At 48.1% G+C, this 19,386-nt stretch overlaps 1 protein-coding gene across 2 annotated transcripts; it reads left to right on the top strand.

The window, feature by feature from the left end:
* Positions 1-874: 874 nt before the first annotated feature.
* On the top strand, positions 875-3,599 carry CFAP141 (cilia and flagella associated protein 141). 2 transcript variants are annotated; one of them, XM_075330135.1, is made up of 5 exons: positions 875-940; positions 1,061-1,114; positions 1,191-1,231; positions 1,311-1,440; positions 2,982-3,599. In XM_075330135.1, the coding sequence occupies exons 2-5, from the start codon at positions 1,067-1,069 to the stop codon at positions 3,081-3,083; spliced, it is 321 nt and encodes a 106-aa protein (XP_075186250.1). In that variant the 5' UTR covers positions 875-940; positions 1,061-1,066; the 3' UTR covers positions 3,084-3,599. The 2 variants fall into 2 exon arrangements, with proteins under 2 accessions (XP_075186250.1, XP_075186251.1); XM_075330136.1 differs by lacking the exon at positions 875-940 and having other exon boundaries at positions 965-1,114.
* The last annotated feature ends 15,787 nt before the right edge of the window (positions 3,600-19,386 follow it).

Below are 19,386 nucleotides of genomic sequence, written 5' to 3'. Positions count from 1 at the left end.
TATAGTAGTTATATTCTTGTACATAGGGGCAGTATTATAGTAGTTATATTCTTGTACATAGGGGCAGTATTATAGTAGTTATATTCTTGTATATAGAAGGCAGTATTATAGTAGTTATGTTCTTGTACATAGGGGGCAGTATTATAGTAGTTATATTCTTGTACATAGGGGCAGTATTATAGTAGTTATATTCTTGTACATAGGGGGCAGTATTATAGTAGTTATATTCTTGTACATAGGGGCAGTAGTATAGTAGTTATATTCTTGTACATAGGGGGCAGTATTATAGTAGTTATGTTCTCGTACATAGGGGGCAGTATTATAGTAGTTATATTCCTGTACATAAGAGCAGTATTATAGTAGTTATATTCTTGTACATAGGGGGCAGTATTATAGTAGTTATATTCTTGTACATAGGGGCAGTAGTATAGTAGTTATATTCTTGTACATAGGGGCAGTATTATAGTAGTTATATTCTTGTACATAGGGGCAGTATTATAGTAGTTATATTCTTGTACATAGGGGGCAGTATTATAGTAGTTATATTCTTGTACATAGGAGCAGTATTATAGTAGTTATATTCTTGTACATAGGAGGCAGTATTATAGTAGTTGTATTCTTGTACATAGGGGCAGTATTATAGTAGTTATATTATTGTACATAGGGGGCAGTATTATAGTAGTTTTATTCTTGTATATAGGGGCGTTATTATAGTAGTTATGTTCTCCACACATAATAGATTTTAGTAGTATAGTGTTAATTTTACAGTGTACGCAGTTTTGCTTTTTTATAACATTTTGATTGTTGAATTCTTTCATTTTTTTTTGTTTTATTGCAATAAACTTAGAATAGGAAAAACAAATCAGGAAGTGATGTCACAGTGTGGGCGGTGTTGAGTGTTTCCATGGCAGCAGAGTCCTGGTAACAGATTTTTTTCTGGGTGAGTACAGGAGGAGCAGATGCAGAGAGTATATACTGTGTCAGTGTGTGTGTATATATATATAGTCTCTGCATCTCACTGCTCTGAAATACTCTGTGCTGCTTTGCTGTTTTCTTTTAGGTGCTTATGATGCTGAGATCTAGGACTTTCCGTGATTGTAGAACCATTACTGAGGTGACGAGAAAGAGAAAAAAGACATTTATTTATATAATCCAAACCGAAAATATCTATTCATTTCTTTATTTTCCAGAAAGAAAGTTTCCTGAAGGAAGAGGCGCTGGAGCTGGAACGGTAATAGACATGGAGACATGGCAGAGCACAGAGCCGACTGATGTCACACCTGTGCATTATTCTCATTTATTATCTGCAGTCAGCGCAGTCTCCAGTACATGTGTGATTGGAAGGAGGACGCACGGGGGGTCAGTGCAGCCCGACACCAGCAACGTCAGGACACCCAGCAACAGCAAGAAGTCCAGATGGCAAAGAAAGAACTTGTCATGGTGAGGAGAGAAAAACCGACATCACATCATAATCCCCACCGTAATCAATGTAATACTGCCCCCTATGTACAAGACTATAACTGCTATAATACTGCTCTTATGTACAAGAATATAACTACTATAATACTGCCCCTATGTACAAGAATATAACTACTATAATACTGCCCCTATGTACAAGAATATAACTGCTATAATACTGCCCCCTATGTACAAGAATATAACTACTATAATACTGCCCCTATGTACAAGTATATAACTACTATAATACTGCCCCTATGTACAAGAATATAACTGCTATAATACTGCCCCCTATGTACAAGAATATAACTACTATAATACTGCCCCCTATGTACAAGACTATAACTACTATAATACTGCTCTTATGTACAAGAATATAACTACTATAATACTGCCCCTATGTACAAGAATATAACTACTATAATACTGCCCCTATATGCAAGAATATAACTACTATAATACTGCCCCCTATGTACAAGAATATAACTACTATAATACTGCCCCTATGTACAAGAATATAACTACTATAATACTGCCCCTATGTACAAGAATATAACTACTATAATACTGCTCCTATGTACAAGAATATAACTACTATAATACTGCCCCCTATGTACAAGAATATAACTACTATAATACTGCTCCTATGTACAAGAATATAACTACTATAATACTGCTCCTATGTACAAGAATATAACTACTGTAATACTGCCCCCTATGTACAAGACTATAACTGCTATAATACTGCCCCTATGTACAAGAATATAACTACTATAATACTGCTCCCTATGTACAAGAATATAACTACTGTAATACTGCCCCCTATGTACAAGACTATAACTGCTATAATACTGCCCCTATGTACAAGAATATAACTACTATAATACTGCATCCTATGTACAAGAATATAACTACTATAATACTGCCTCCTATGTACAAGAATATAACTACTATAATACTGCCCCTATATACAAGAATATAACTACTATAATACTGCCCCTATGTACAAGAATATAACTACTATAATACTGCCCCTATGTACAAGACTATAACTACTATAATACTGCCCCTATGTACAAGAATATAACTACTATAATACGGCCCCTATGTACAAGAATATAACTACTATAATACTGCTCCTATGTATAAGAATATAACTACTATAATACTGCTCCTATGTGCAAGACTATACCTGCTATAATACTGCCCCTATGTACAAGACTATAACTGCTATAATACTGCCCCTATGTACAAGACTATAACTACTATAACACTGCCCCTATGTACAAGAATATAACTACTATAATACTGCTCCTATGTGCAAGACTATAACTACTATAATACTGCCCCTATGTACAATAATTTAACTACTATAATACTGCCCCTATGTACAAGACTATAACTGCTATAATACTGCTCTTATGTGCAAGAATATAACTGCTATAATACTGCTCCTATGTACAAGAATATAACTACTATAATACTGCCGCTATGTGCTTCTGTAGTGACTGTCTGCTGTTTAGCTCCGCAGGGCGGCTCTGCGTTGTCTTTTTGAGGAGGAGTTTCTGCAGTATCAGGAGGCGCTGCAGCGGCTGGGGAAGACGTTCTATGTGCAGAGACTGTGAGGCCGTCGTTCATCCTCTTCCTCTATGCGGCTTTATATTTGATTCTTAAGTCTTTGGAGTGATTAAAGTGGCAGGACGCTGATATGAGTGTATTTTCTTCAGCAGATCACAGTTGTATATACTTGTTATATAGATTGTTTATACTGAAGTGCGGCTCCTCTGACAGCACCATCAGGCCACATTCACACGACCGTCTTGTTTTTGCAGTCTGCAAAAAAACGGTCCTGTTTTTTCACGGATGCATCCGTGTGATATCCATTCCGTTACATATACGGGCAATGTGTCATCCGTTTGCCTTCCGTTTTTTTGCGGACCGCAAAACATGGAAGCAGCTAGATAGATAATTAGATATAGATAGATAGAGAGACAGAGAGATAGATAGAGGGAGAAATAGAGGAATAAATGAATAGAGGGATAGCTAGAAGAATAGATAGAATAGATAGATATAATGTCCCACCTCCCTGCATATTCTAATCTTGCACTCTTTACTGTCTTTCATGTGGCACTAAAGGGTGCTTAGCCTTATATTTAGCCAAAAAATAAATAAATAATTAAAAAAACAACATTGGGTCCCCCCTATCTTTTGTAGCCAGCTCGGGTAAAGCAGACGGCTGCAGCCTGCAGACCACAGCTGGCAGCTTCACCTTGGCTGGTAATCCATAACAAAGGGCATCCCTACACTGTTATTTTACATTAAACAAATAATTTAAAACAAAAAACTTGGGGTCCCCCCAAAGGTCACCACCAGCCAGGTAAAGCGGACAGCTGTGCTCTGGTATTCTCAGACTAGGGAGGTCTGCAGTTCTTGGACCCTCCCTAGCCTAAAAATATGAGGCTGCAGCCGCCCCAGAAGTGGTGCATCCATTGGATGCACCAATCCTGGCACTTCACCCCAGCACTTCCCATTGCCCTGGTGCGGTGGCAAACGGGGTAATATATGGGGTTAATACCAGATGTGTAATGTCACCTGGCATCAAGCCCTGGGGTTCCTGATGTCACGGCGTCTATCAGATACCCAACATCACCAACCCAGTCAGTAATAAAAATAAAATAGACAACAAACAAAATTTTATTTGAACAAACACTGCCCAAAACATTCCCTCTTTCACCAATTTATTGGAAACAAAAATCAAATCCGGGTCTGGCGTAATCCAATAAGGGTGTCCCACGATGATCAATATCATAGTCACTGTCCCAGTCAATGAAAAACAGAATGTTCCCCATTGGCTGGGAGAGCAATGCAGTGACCTGAGCTAACATCAATAGGTCAGCCCAGGTCACTGCAGGGGATGATGAGTGCCGATGTCAGGAGGTTAGCGAGGTACATTACCTGTGGTGATGGAAACCGCTGCACTCCTCTGACATCAGCGCTCATCACTGACTTCTATGTCTGCTGCATTCTCAGATCACCTCTTGCGAGTGGCCAGTGACGTCACCGCTAGTCACAGTCTCGGGCCGCCTGCGAGAGGTGATGTAAGAACACATCTGTCAGTGACGAGCACTGACGTCAGGAGGGCAGGAGATTGTCACCGCAGGTAATGCACCTCGCTAACCTCCGGACGCAAACACTCATCATCCCCTCGGCTGCTCGCACTGCAGTGTCGGCATATGCTGACACACCGTAGTGCGGACAGCTGCGGGACTGGTGCGGGAGCGGGACACAGACTGCAGGGGCACCCTACGGAGGTCACATTGAAGTGCTTCCGTGCGGCTTCCGGGGATTTTGCGGGCCCATTGACTTATATTGAGTCACGGTCCGTTATTATTGAACAGAAGAGGACATGTTCCATAATAACGGAGCGGACATACGGCATCCGATGTGTTATATGTAGGAACTGATGGAAGCGCGGCCGTGTGCATCCGATCCTACACAAAAGACAGTGACAAGATGGTCCTGTCCATGGGTCCGCAAAACCCAGGAACTGACCAGGACAGACGGAACGGTCGTCTGAATGAGCCATCAGGGGTAGAATTATTTTGTCACAGAAATTGTAATCTTGTGTGATACTGTGTATCTAATCCCACCATGTATGATACTGTGTGCTGAGCCGTGTATCTAATCCCACCATGTATGATACTGTGTGCTGAGCCGTGTATCTAATCCCACCATGTATGATACTGTGTGCTGAGCCGTGTATCTAATCCCACCATGTATGATACTGTGTGCTGAGCCGTGTATCTAATCCCACCATGTATGATACTGTGTGCTGAGCCGTGTATCTAATCCCACCATGTATGATACTGTGTGCTGAGCGATTTATGTAATTCCTCTCTGTCTGCTACTACAAGAGCGAAGCTGTGTATCTAATCCTTCCGTGTGTGATACTCTGCATGGAGTCGTGTATGATGATGGAGAGTCCCTCCTACTGCTGGTGTCAGGAGAGCGCAGCGCAGGCGTCATACACACTTGCTCAGGTTACTGCCGCCGGCCGTGCAGATTCTCACTTGCGATTTTCTCGCAGTAGTGCAATGTGAGGAATTCTCGCATTGCACTCGGACACATGTTAAACAATGATTCAGCTCTCATCTGCCATTTTTTTTCTCACTCCAAATCGGACTGAGAAAACAATCGCAGCATGCTGCTATTTGTAGAGTTTCTCGCGCGAGTCTCTCCAATGCAACTCTATGGCAGCGTGAAAAAAAACCATGTCACACAGGCCGGCGCACACACCATCCTAGTGACAATTGTTTTTCTAAATACATTAATCGCATGTTTCTCAAAACACTGTAAATGAGTGAGGTCTCACAATGTCGGTCAATTATAGAGATTGCCCGACATTGTAAGACCTCACTCATTTCCATCTCGGTCTCTATTCTCTCTCTGTCGGTCTCTCTCGCTCTGTCCATGTCGGTCTATCCCTCTCCCCCCCCCCTCTCTCATACTCACCGATCACCGGCGCGGCGCTGCACGGCATTCACACTGCTCCGGCGGCTTCTCTTTTGAAAAAGCCGGCCGCTCATTATTCAATCTCGTATTGCCTGCTTTCCCCGCCCACCGGTGCCTATGATTGGTTGCAGTCAGACACGCCCCCACGATGAGTGACAGCTGTCTCACTAAAACCAATCACAGCTGCCGGTGGGCGGGTCTATATCATGCAGTTAAAAAAATAAATAAATAATTAAAAATAAACGGCGTGCGGTCCCCCCCCAATTTTAATACCAGCCAGGGTAAAGCCACACGGCTGCAGGCTGGTATTCTCAGGATGGGGAGCCCCACGTTATGGGGAGCCCCCCACCCTAACAATATCAGCCATTAGCCGCCCAGAATTGCCGCATCCATTAGATGCGACTGTCCCGGGACTGTACCCGGCCATCCCGAATATCCCTGGTGCGGTGGCAATTGAGGTAATAAGGAGTTAATGGCAGCAGCCCATAGCTGCCACTAAGTCCTAGATTAATCATGGCAGGCGTCTCCCCGAGATACCTTCCATGATTAACCTGTAAGATAAAGAAAATAAAGACATACACCAAAAAATCCTTTATATGAAATAAATGACAAAAAAAACCCACCCTCTTTCACCACTTTATTAAACCCCCAAATACCCCTCCATGTCCGACGTAATCCACAGAGGTCCCTCGACGCTGTCAGCTCTGCTACATCGGAAGCTGACAGAGAGCGGTCACGGAGCATGACCGCTCTCTGTGAGCTCCCCGCAGCGACTGAAGTGAGTCGCGCTATCAGCAATGACGTCACTCAGGTTACCCGCGGCCACAGATCTCAGCGGGAGGACTTCTGCTGTGGCCGCGAGTAACCTCAGTGACGGCACCGCTGATCGCACGGCTCACTGCGGTCACTCAGGGGATTTACGGTCACCGGTGAGACCTTCACCTGTGACCGAAAATCAGGCCATGCCACACAGACAGAGTCGCGGGATGACAATAAAGTCGGGTGACGTTCATCTGACTTCATTCTGATTGTGCGGCTGTCTGTGGCTGCTGTCAGCAGCCATGTTTTGAATATGAAGGACTGGAGAAAACGGGTTTATTGCCGCGCTAAAAACCACGAGCATGTATAAGTCAAAATATTCTCTTTATTTAGATCATTCCTACGCGTTTCTGAGGCTCATCTGCCTCCTTCCTCAGGGAAAAAGATTCCCTGAGGAAGGAGGCAGATGAGCCTCAGAAACGCGTAGGAATGATCTAAATAAAGAGAATATTTTGACTTATACATGCTCGTGGTTTTTAGCGCGGCAATAAACCCGTTTTCTCCAGTCCTTCATATTCAAAATCTGCTCTATAACGGGGCCGCTGCAGAACCACCCAAGCGCTCATCCATGCTAATAAAGGGGTTGTGACTGGCACAACCCGGCCAGGTGAGTGCACTGTTTTTATCCTCTTTCACTCTGTAAACCGGGTAAAACCCTATTGCGCCTTTCTTGTCTCCCCCACGTCAGCAGTCATGTAGCAGAGCTGCATGGCAGGTGACAGCTGCTGAGAAAAAAAAAGGATCACACACGGATCACACACGAATTACACACGCTCTGCTACCCTGGAAACAATTAAAAAAAAGCATTGCACTTGCATTGCACACTGACCTTATGTGAACTAAAATCGGCCGAGTTTTTTTCAGGCAACTCAGACCGATTTTACACACATAGATGTGTTTCCAGCCTTAAAGTCTCCTGAGTTGTGAATAAACACTAGAGCCAGCTGTTCTCTATTGCTAATTATCTCTGCTATATACATTACTCTCCCACCCCAGGTAATCGCTGGTGATAGTTTGTGCTTAGCTTGCTTCTAGACGGAACGTTAGAGCTGTGCACCAAGAAGACTTACAGAGAACATTTGCTGTGTTGAGTTTTCCCCTTCCTTAGTCCTTTTTGTTTTTTCCTGTCTGGTCCGTTCCTCATTACTTCCTCCTGTCATTTGGAGTGCTTTATGATTGGTGTTTGTTACCCCTATCTGTCTTATCCTCTCTGAGTCTTTAACCTAGAGCAGGACTAGCGTTCCCTCTGCCCTGCACACTATACAGGGCTGAGTCCAGGGAAAGACAGGGATAGGTATTCGATCAGCGACGGGTGAAAGAAGCTGTAGGTTAGGGAGCGCAGGGATCAGTCTCAGGTGAGTGCAGGAGGTGACCCTGCTCCCCTTCCCCTAGCATCAGACACCACTATTGTATCTGTTCCCAATGTACCCTGTGTATTGTGGTGCTCGCTGGGAATCCCATGTACATGCCTGGACCCCCCATAGTCTCTGCGTGACACTGTATCTAATCCCTCTGTGTGTGATACTGTCTGCTGATTTGTGTATCTAATCCCTCTGTGTGTGTGATAATGTCTGCTGAGCTGTGTATCTAATCCCTCCGTGTGTGATACTGTCTGCTGAGCTGTGTATCTAATCCCTCCGTGTGTGATACTGTCTGCTGAGCTGTATCTAATCCCTCCGTGTGTGATACTGTCTGCTGAGCTGTGTATCTAATCCCTCCGTGTGTGATACTGTCTGCTGAGCTGTGTATCTAATCCCTCTGTGTGTGATACTGTCTGCTGATTTGTGTATCTAATCCCTCTGTGTGTGTGATAATGTCTGCTGAGCTGTGTATCTAATCCCTCCGTGTGTGATACTGTCTGCTGAGCTGTGTATCTAATCCCTCCATGTGTGACACTGTCTACTGAGTTGTGTATCTAATCCCTCTGTGTGTGATACTGTCTGCTGAGCTGTGTATCTAATCCCTCTGTGTGTGATACTGTCTGCTGAGCTGTGTATCTAATCCCTCTGTGTGATACTGTCTGCTGATTTGTGTATCTAATCCCTCTGTGTGTGTGATAATGTCTGCTGAGCTGTGTATCTAATCCCTCCGTGTGTGATACTGTCTGCTGAGCTGTGTATCTAATCCCTCCGTGTGTGATACTGTCTGCTGAGCTGTGTATCTAATCCCTCCGTGTGTGATACTGTCTGCTGAGCTGTGTATCTAATCCCTCCGTGTGTGACACTGTCTACTGAGTTGTGTATCTAATCCCTCTGTGTGTGATACAGTCTTCTGAGCTGTGTATCTAATCCCTCTGTGTGTGATACTGTCTGCTGAGCTGTGTATCTAATCCCTCTGTGTGTGATACTGTCTGCTGAGCTGTGTATCTAATCCCTCTGTGTGTGATACAGTCTGCTGAGCTGTGTATCTAATCCCTGTGTGTGATACAGCCTGCTGAGCTGTGTATCTAATCCCTCTGTGTGTGATACAGTCTTCTGAGCTGTGTATCTAATCCCTCTGTGTGTGATACTGTCTGCTGAGCTGTGTATCTAATCCCTCTGTGTGTGATACTATCTGCTGAGCTGTGTATCTAATCCCTCTGTGTGTGATACTATCTGCTGAGCTGTGTATCTAATCACTCCGTGTGTGATACAGTCTGCTGAGCTGTGTATCTAATCCCTCTGTGTGTGATACTGTATGCTGAGCTGTGTATCTAATCCCTCTGTGTGTGATACCATCTGCAGAGCTCCCTGTGATCAGTGGAGGGTCTGCTGGGCTTCTGGGTGGGCTCTACCGTTAACCCTTGCTGTACAGTGTTACTTTTGGGTTGTGTTTGTCCTTCTGTCTCGGGGAGGGAAGTGTTAACCCTGCGGATGCTGATCTGGACTTGGATGAGATAAATGTCTTCTTTCTTCCAGAGAACAATGCTGCAATGTGTGGGAGCCATTTGGAGGGGGTAGTTCTCTCAGTGGCCAGCAGAGGGCAGCCTTTGCACAGTGTCCTGATGACTGGTGAGCTGATTCTGGTCTGTCATCTGTCACCCGCTCATGATCGCCCCATTTACCTCTGAACACAGAAGCCTCGCCGCCCGCCAATCATTACCCTCCGCACACAGAAGCCTCTCCGCCCGCCAATCATTACCCTCCGCACACAGAAGCCTCGCCGCCCGCCAATCATTACCCTCCGCACACAGAAGCCTCTCCGCCCGCCAATCATTACCCTCCGCACACAGAAGCCTCTCCGCCCGCCAATCATTACCCTCCGCACACAGAAGCCTCTCCGCCCGCCAATCATTACCCTCCGCACACAGAAGCCTCTCCGCCCGCCAATCATTACCCTCCGCACACAGAAGCCTCGCCGCCCGCCAATCATTATCCTCCGCACACAGAAGCCTCGCCGCCCGCCAATCATTATCCTCCGCACACAGAAGCCTCGCCGCCCGCCAATCATTACCCTCCGCACACAGAAGCCTCTCCGCCCGCCAATCATTACCCTCCGCACACAGAAGCCTCTCCGCCCGCCAATCATTACCCTCCGCACACAGAAGCCTCTCCGCCCGCCAATCATTACCCTCCGCACACAGAAGCCTCGCCGCCTGCCAATCATTATCCTCCGCACACAGAAGCCTCGCCGCCCGCCAATCATTATCCTCCGCACACAGAAGCCTCGCCGCCCGCCAATCATTATCCTCCGCACACAGAAGCCTCGCCGCCCGCCAATCATTACCCTCCGCACACAGAAGCCTCGCCGCCCGCCAATCATTATCCTCCACACACAGAAGCCTCGCCGCCTGCCAATCATTATCCTCCGCACACAGAAGCCTCGCCGCCCGCCAATCATTATCCTCCGCACACAGAAGCCTCGCCGCCCGCCAATCATTATCCTCCGCACACAGAAGCCTCGCCGCCCGCCAATCATTATCCTCCGCACACAGAAGCCTCGCCGCCCGCCAATCATTATCCTCCGCACACAGAAGCCTCGCCGCCCGCCAATCATTACCCTCCGCACACAGAAGCCTCGCCGCCTGCCAATCATTACCCTCCGCACACAGAAGCCTCGCCGCCTGCCAATCATTACCCTCCGCACACAGAAGCTTCGCCGCCTGCCAATCATTATCCTCCGCACACAGAAGCCTCGCCGCCCGCCAATCATAATCCTCCGCATAGAGAAGCCTCGCCGCCCGCCAATCATTATCCTCCGCACAGAGAAGCCTCGCCGCCTGCCAATCATTACCCTCCGCACACAGAAGCCTCGCCGCCCGCCAATCATTACCCTCCGCACACAGAAGCCTCGCCGCCTGCCAATCATTATCCTCCGCACACAGAAGCCTCGCCGCCTGCCAATCATTACCCTCCGCACACAGAAGCCTCGCCGCCCGCCAATCATTATCCTCCGCACACAGAAGCCTCGCCGCCTGCCAATCATTATCCTCCGCACACAGAAGCCTCACCGCCCGCCAATCATTATCCTCCGCACACAGAAGCCTCGCCGCCCGCCAATCATTATCCTCCGCACACAGAAGCCTTGCCGCCTGCCAATCATTATCCTCCGCACACAGAAGCCTCGCCGCCTGCCAATCATTACCCTCCGCACAGAGAATCCTCGCCGCCCGCCAATCATTATCCTCCGCACACAGAAGCCTCGCCGCCCGCCAATCATTATCCTCCGCACAGAGAATCCTCGCCGCCCGCCAATCATTATCCTCCGCACACAGAAGCCTCGCCGCCCGCCAATCATTATCCTCCGCACACAGAAGCCTCGCCGCCCGCCAATCATTATCCTCCGCACACAGAAGCCTCGCCGTCTACCAATCATTATCCTCCGCACAGAGAAGCCTCGCCGCCCGCCAATCATTATCCTCCGCACACAGAAGCCTCGCCGCCCGCCAATCATTATCTTCCGCACACAGAAGCCTCGCCGCCTGCCAATCATTATCCTCCGCACACAGAAGCCTCGCCGCCTGCCAATCATTATCCTCCGCACACAGAAGCCTCGCCGTCTACCAATCATTATCCTCCGCACAGAGAAGCCTTGCCGCCTGCCAATCATTATCCTCTGCACACAAAAGCCTCGCCGTCTACCAATCATTATCCTCCGCACAGAGAAGCCTCGCCACCCGCCAATCATTATCCCCCGCACAGAGAAGCCTCGCCGCCTGCCAATCATTATCCTCCGCACAGAGAAGCCTCGCCGCCCGCCAATCATTATCCTCCGCACACAGAAGCCTCGCCGTCTACCAATCATTATCTTCCGCACAGAGAAGCCTCGCCGCCCGCCAATCATTATCCTCCGCACACAGAAGCCTCGCCGCCTGCCAATCATTATCCTCTGCACACAGAAGCCTCGCCGCCCGCCAATCATTATCCTCCGCACACAGAAGCCTCGCCGTCTGCCAATCATTATCCTCCGCACACAGAAGCCTCGCCACCCGCCAATCATTATCCTCCGCACACAGAAGCCTCGCCGCCCGCCAATCATTATCCTCCGCACAGAGAAGCCTCGACACCCACCAATCATTACCCTCCGCACAGAGAAGCGCAGTCTCAGAGCACAAGTAACAAGTTTGTAAAAAAAAAATATATATATATATTCTTATTTTATTAACCCAAATGTAGTTTTTCCTTTCCAGAGTTGAAGCCCATGCTCTGCCTCCAGATAGAAAGGAGCAGTGAGGTCTGCGGGGAATTAATTTAGTTTAACACTCTGCATCACCAGCAACATGGAATCCGGCGTTGCCTGCGTGTTCAGTGTCTGCGCTCCCCAGCATTGTCTGTGTGTTCAGTGTCTGCGCTCCCCGGTGTTGCCTGTGTGTTCAGTGTCTGCGCTCCCCGGCATTGCCTGCGTGTTCAGTGTCTGCGCTCCCCGGTGTTGCCTGCTTGTTCAGTATCTGCGCTCCCCGGTGTTGCCTGCTTGTTCAGTGTCTACGCTCGGCGGCGTCCCCTGCTTGTTCAGTGTTTGCGCTCCCCGGTGTTGCCTGCTTGTTCAGTGTCTACGCTCGGCAACGTCCCCTGCTTGTTCAGTGTCTGCGCTCCCCGGTGTTGCCTGCTTGTTCAGTGTTTACGCTCGGCGGCGTCCCCTGCTTGTTCAGTGTTTGCGCTCCTCGGCGTTGCCTGTTTGTTCAGTGTTTGCGCTCCCCGGCGTTGCCTGTTTGTTCAGTGTCTGCGCTCCCCAGCGTTGCCTGCTTGTTCAGTGTCTGCGCTCGGCATCGTCCCCTGCTTGATCAGCGTCTGTGTGAGGCCCTGGACCCCAGGGGTCACAGAATAACACCACATGCACACACACCCTCTTTCCTGGTAGGGAACATCCGTCAGACAAAATCCTTGTTGCCTCCTCCAGGGTCTGAAGTCCACACCAGGTGGGGCGGAGCCAGGCGGTTGGCCCCACCCACCGAGGAGTTCACAGGCCTGGAGGCGGGAAAAAGTCAGTTGAAGTAGGAGTTGGAGGAGAGTCAAGTTCAGGAGTGGAAGTGGAGACTGTATGTGTCTGGGTCGGAGCCCAGGTACAGTCAGCAAGGTCGGCAGACGGTGGTGGCCGTCTGCAGGAGTTAGTGGACGTCTACGGAACCGTAGGACCGGGGTCGGGCGGTGGCCCGCCGGTACCGAACTGGGGAGCGGAGTGAAGCTAAGCACCAAGGCAGGGTACTCAGACCCTGACTAGGCTCGGAAGCCGCCGTAACGGTCAAATTCTCTGATTGCGGTCTGGACCTCAGGGGTTCATTCCCACCCAAGTCCCGTCAGAAGACAACAGCCCAACCAGTCCGGATAAGAGCCACCGCCACCGGCCAGAGATCCAAGGGCCAGTGCCTGCGGGCAAAACGGGCTCTCCCGAGACACGTACAAGCCGGGAAGTGGACCACCCGTGGGAATCCATAGGGGTCAAACATTTACACACAGGTGCAGGGAAAGACAGCTGCGACCAACCCGTCCGGGGAGAGTGTAGACGCCGCAGCCGACTGCCGGCCCCGTCCATCCAGCCGTTTGGTTTACCAGAGACTCTGTTATTGACTACCTGAGTGAGTACACCAGTGCCATCCGGCACAGCGCTGCACTGTATCGCTGCCCCGCTTCCGCGCTGCCTCCCCGCATCGGCACCTACACCTATCCCCTACTCATTAACCCTCAACCGGGGCCCCGGGACCAACCGCCCCTACCCACGGAGGGGCCAACACCTCAGCTGCTCCCAGCCATCGCTCCCGGAACCCCCGTCACCAGCACCGGTGGTGCCCACCATCACCACAAACCCGTGGGTGGCGTCATAACGGACATCTCACCACCAAACCTTCCCCTTTCACTCGTGGGCGAGGAGGCGCTGCTCAAGACCCCCGGGTCCGGCCCCGTGCTTGAGCCACCGAAGAGCAGAAGCATCGGACCCGAGCGCCAGGGATTCCCCAGGCGAGCGGCGTTCCCAAAAACCCCTCTCTGCCCGCGATATCTGCACATGACATCATGTATAAGTTGTACTGAACTTGGGGGTTCTGGGCTCAGCTCTGACAACCTTCATTTATTCCAAGTTTTGTACTTTTTGGGAAATTATCTTGAGACTTTGTTGCGTTTTTGGAGCTTCTCAGATGCAGAAACCCAGAAACCAAGACTGTCCCTGTGTGGGCAGCATGGCCGCGCTCCCGAGCATGGACCCCAGGGGCTGGTGAAGAAGGGAGAGGATTTGCTGTAATCCAGGATTTCGGTCCCACTCAGTCCTCTCATCCTGTTTTGGGCCGTCTGTGGCTGTAAGAGGATGTGCAGACATCTGCGGCCAGGAAATGACTGCGCCCCGAGGTCCCCCGAGACATCGCCAGGAGACAAGCAGCATCGGCCCTGACCTGCCGCCTGACCGGGTCCTGTATGACCGGGCTAGTAACCCAGAGAGGACGTCATGGCTGATACCAGAGAGTAATAGATTGTACTCACCTGTCCTACAGCCTCCTCCCCCAGTAATGGCTGATAACAGGGAGTAATAGATTGTAATCACCTGTCCTACAGTCGCCTCCCCCAGTAATGGCTGATAACAGGGAGTAATAGATTTTAGTCACCTGTCCTACAGTTTCCTCCCCCAGTAATGGCTGATAACAGGGAGTAATAGATTTTAGTCACCTGTCCTACAGTCTCCTCCCCCAGTAATGGCTGATAACAGGGAGTAATAGATTGTAGTTACGTGTCCTACAGTCTCCTCCCCCAGTAATGGCTGATAACAGGGAGTAATAGATTGTAGTCACGTGTCCTACAGTCTCCTCCCGCAGTAATGGCTGATAACAGGGAGTAATAGATTGTAGTCACCTGTCCTACAGTCTACTCCCCCAGTAATGGCTGATAACAGGGCGTAATAGATTGTAGTCACGTGTCCTACAGTCTCCTCCCGCAGTAATGGCTGATAACAGGGAGTAATAGATTGTAGTCACCTGTCCTACAGTCTACTCCCCCAGTAATGGCTGATAACAGGGAGTAATAGATTGTAGTCACCTGTCCTACAGTCTACTCCCCCAGTAATGGCTGATAACAGGGAGTAATAGATTGTAGTCACGTGTCCTACAGTCTCCTCCCCCAGTAATGGCTGATAACAGAGCGTAATAGATTGTAGTCACGTGTCCTACAGTCTCCTCCCGCAGTAATGGCTGATAACAGGGAGTAATAGATTGTAGTCACCTGTCCTACAGTCTACTCCCCCAGTAATGGCTGATAACAGGGAGTAATAGATTGTAGTCACCTGTCCCACAGTCTACTCCCCCAGTAATGGCTGATAACAGGGAGTAATAGATTGTAGTCACCTGTCCTACAGTCTACTCCCCCAGTAATGGCTGATAACAGGGAGTAATAGATTGTAGTCACCTGTCCCACAGTCTACTCCCCCAGTAATGGCTGATAACAGGGAGTAATAGATTGTAGTTACCTGTCCTACAGTCTCCTCCCCCAGTAATGGCTGATAACAGGGAGTAAAAGATTGTAGTCACCTGTCCTACAGTCTACTCCCCCAGTAATGGCTGATAACAGGGAGTAATAGATTGTAGTCACCTGTCCTACAGTCTACTTCCCCAGTAATGGCTGATAACAGGGAGTAATAGATTGTAGTCACGTGTCCTACAGTCTCCTCCCCCAGAAATGGCTGATAACAGGGTGTAATAGATTGTAGTTCACTGTAATACAGTCTACTCCCCCAGTAATGGCTGATAACAGGGAGTAATAGATTGTAGTCACGTGTCCTACAGTCTCCTCCCCCAGTAATGGCTAATAACAGGGAGTAAAAGATTGTAGTCACCTATCCTACAGTCTCCTCCCCCAGTAATGGCTGATAACAGGGAATAATAGATTGTAGTCACGTGTCCTACAGTCTCCTCCCCCAGTAATGGCTGATAACAGGGAGTAATAGATTGTAGTCACCTGTCCTACAGTCTCCTCCCCCAGTAATGGCTGATAACAGGGAGTAATAGATTGTAGTCACCTGTCCTACAGTCTCCTCCCCCAGTAATGGCTGATAACAGGGAGTAATAGATTGTAGTCACCTGTCCTACAGTCTCCTCCCTCAGTAATGGCTGATAACAGGGAGTAATAGATTGTAGTCACCTGTCCTACAGTCTCTCCCCCAGTAATGGCTGATAACAGGGAATACTAGTACTTACCTGTCCAACAGTATGATACCACACAAACCATCCGCCATAGTGGAGATCACAGATTTACAAAGCTGACTTTAGGATGAATTGTTCTTATAGCTCCTAGCAACCAATCACAGCGCAGATTTCATCTTTTCACAGCAGGTTGTGAAATGAAAGCAGCACTGTGATTGGTTGCTATGGGCAACAATACAGATTGCTGTCCCTGATGTGGCCGGGCTGTGGTGGGTAAAGTCGGGGTCCCTCCTGCTAGGATTGATGCTGCAGATGGTAGATGCTTGTGCAGGGAGCTCCCAGCCGCACCTCGCAGGCGGCACACCCTTAATTCCACCACCTCGCCCGCCCACTGCTTTGTTCATTGTTTAGTGCAGGAGGCCCCGATTAACCCTTTCGCTCCTGGAGTCCTAGCACAGCCGAGTACAGGAAAGATGTCTTCCCTGTGGTGTATACAGCCGCCTGCACTGAGGGGAGATATAGGGGAGGTCACTGTGTGTCCTTCAGAGGGAGGTCACACGGCTTCCACTTAATTGTCCTTCATGCCACTTTAGCCACCCACTCCGGCCTTATACGGCCTGCGGGGAAAGCAGACGTGTCCATATTAATCACATCAGAGGCTAATTACTGAGGTCATACGAGGCACTGAATGGACCGCCATTATTATATCAGGTAGTGCTGCTTTTCACTGCACCCAATAATGATAAAACGAGATTATACCATGTAACCTGAAATACAGAGAGCTGGAATTATACCGAAATATGTATCTATACCAAAATGTGAGGATTATATAGAGCCGCGATCACATGAAGAAGAGACGTGTGAGGATTATATAGAGCCGCGATCACATGAAGAAGAGACGTGTGAGGATTATATAGAGCTGCGATCACATGAAGAAGAGACATGTGAGGATTATATAGAGCTGCGATCACATGAAGAAGAGACGTGTGAGGATTATATAGAGCCGCGATCACATGAAGAAGAGACGTGTGAGGATTATATAGAGCCGCGATCACATGAAGAATAGACGTGTGAGGATTATATAGAGCCGCGATCACATGAAGAAGAGACATGTGAGGATTATATAGAGCCGCGATCACATGAAGAAGAGACGTGTGAGGATTATATAGAGCCGCGATCACATGAAGAAGAGACGTGTGAGGATTATATAGAGCCGCGATCACATGAAGAAGAGACGTGTGAGGATTATATAGAGCCGCGATCACATGAAGAAGAGACGTGTGAGGATTATATAGAGCCGCGATCACATGAAGAAGAGACGTGTGAGGATTATATAGAGCCGCGATCACATGAAGAAGAGACGTGTGAGGATTATATAGAGCCGCGATCACATGAAGAAGAGACGTGTGAGGATTATATAGAGCCGCGATCACATGAAGAAGAGACGTGTGAGGATTATATAGAGCCGCGATCACATGAAGAAGAGACGTGTGAAGATTATATAGAGCCGCGATCACATGAAGAAGAGACGTGTGAAGATTATATAGAGCCGCGATCACATGAAGAAGAGACGTGTGATGATTATAGAGAGCCGCAATCACATGAAGAAGAGACGTGTGATGATTATAGAGAGCCGCAATCACATGAAGAAGAGACGTGTGATGATTATAGAGAGCCGCAATCACATGAAGAAGAGACGTGTGAGGATTATATAGAGCCGCGATCACATGAAGAAGAGACATGTGAGGATTATATAGAGCCGCGATCACATGAAGAAGAGACGTGTGAGGATTATATAGAGCCGCGATCACATGAAGAAGAGACGTGTGAGGATTATATAGAGCCGCGATCACATGAAGAAGAGACGTGTGAGGATTATATAGAGCCGCGATCACATGAAGAAGAGACGTGTGAGGATTATATAGAGCCGCGATCACATGAAGAAGAGACGTGAGGATTATATAGAGCCGCGATCACATGAAGAAGAGACGTGTGATGATTATAGAGAGCCGCAATCACATGAAGAAGAGACGTGTGAGGATTATATAGAGCTGCGATCACATGAAGAAGAGATGTGTGAAGATTATATAGAGCCGCTATCACATGAAGAAGAGACGTGTGAGGATTATATAAAGCCACGATCACATGAAGAAGAGACGTGTGAGGATTATATAGAGCCACGATCACATGAAGAAGAGACGTGTGAGGATTATATAGAGCCGCGATCACATGAAGAAGAGACGTGTGAAGATTATATAGAGCCGCAATCACATGAAGAAGAGACGTGAGGATTATATAGAGCCGCGATCACATGAAGAAGAGACGTGTGATGATTATATAGAGCCACGATCACATGAAGAAGAGACATGTGAGGATTATATAGAGCCGCGATCACATGAAGAAGAGACGTGTGATGATTATATAGAGCCACGATCACATGAAGAAGAGACGTGTGAGGATTATATAGAGCCACGATCACATGAAGAAGAGACGTGTGAGGATTATATAGAGCCACGATCACATGAAGAAGAGACGTGTGATGATTATATAGAGCCGCAATCACATGAAGAAGAGACGTGAGGATTATATAGAGCCGCGATCACATGAAGAAGAGACGTGTGAGGATTATATAGAGCCACGATCACATGAAGAAGAGACGTGTGAGGATTATATAGAGCCACGATCACATGAAGAAGAGACGTGTGATGATTATATAGAGCCACGATCACATGAAGAAGAGACGTGTGAGGATTATATAGAGCCACGATCACATGAAGAAGAGACGTGAGGATTATATAGAGCCGCGATCACATGAAGAAGAGACGTGTGATGATTATATAGAGCCACGATCACATGAAGAAGAGACATGTGAGGATTATATAGAGCCGCGATCACATGAAGAAGAGACGTGTGATGATTATATAGAGCCACGATCACATGAAGAAGAGACGTGTGAGGATTATATAGAGCCACGATCACATGAAGAAGAGACGTGTGAGGATTATATAGAGCCGCGATCACATGAAGAAGAGACGTGTGATGATTATATAGAGCCACGATCA

Source organism: Anomaloglossus baeobatrachus, chromosome 12 (genome assembly GCF_048569485.1).
Source record: "Anomaloglossus baeobatrachus isolate aAnoBae1 chromosome 12, aAnoBae1.hap1, whole genome shotgun sequence".
Classification (NCBI taxonomy): domain Eukaryota; kingdom Metazoa; phylum Chordata; class Amphibia; order Anura; family Aromobatidae; genus Anomaloglossus; species Anomaloglossus baeobatrachus.
The sequence above is the reverse complement of the archived record's forward strand: the minus strand, read 5'-3'. Positions and strand labels throughout refer to the sequence as shown.

Excerpts from the sequence above, each read along its gene's own strand:
- CFAP141 (XM_075330135.1), top strand. The coding sequence starts at position 1,067 with ATGATGCTGAGATCTAGGACTTTCCGTGATTGTAGAACCATTACTGAG. Across the intron at positions 1,115-1,190 it reads ATTGTAGAACCATTACTGAG|AAAGAAAGTTTCCTGAAGGA; the intron begins GTGACGAGAAAG and ends TTTATTTTCCAG. Across the intron at positions 1,441-2,981 it reads CAAAGAAAGAACTTGTCATG|CTCCGCAGGGCGGCTCTGCG; the intron begins GTGAGGAGAGAA and ends TCTGCTGTTTAG.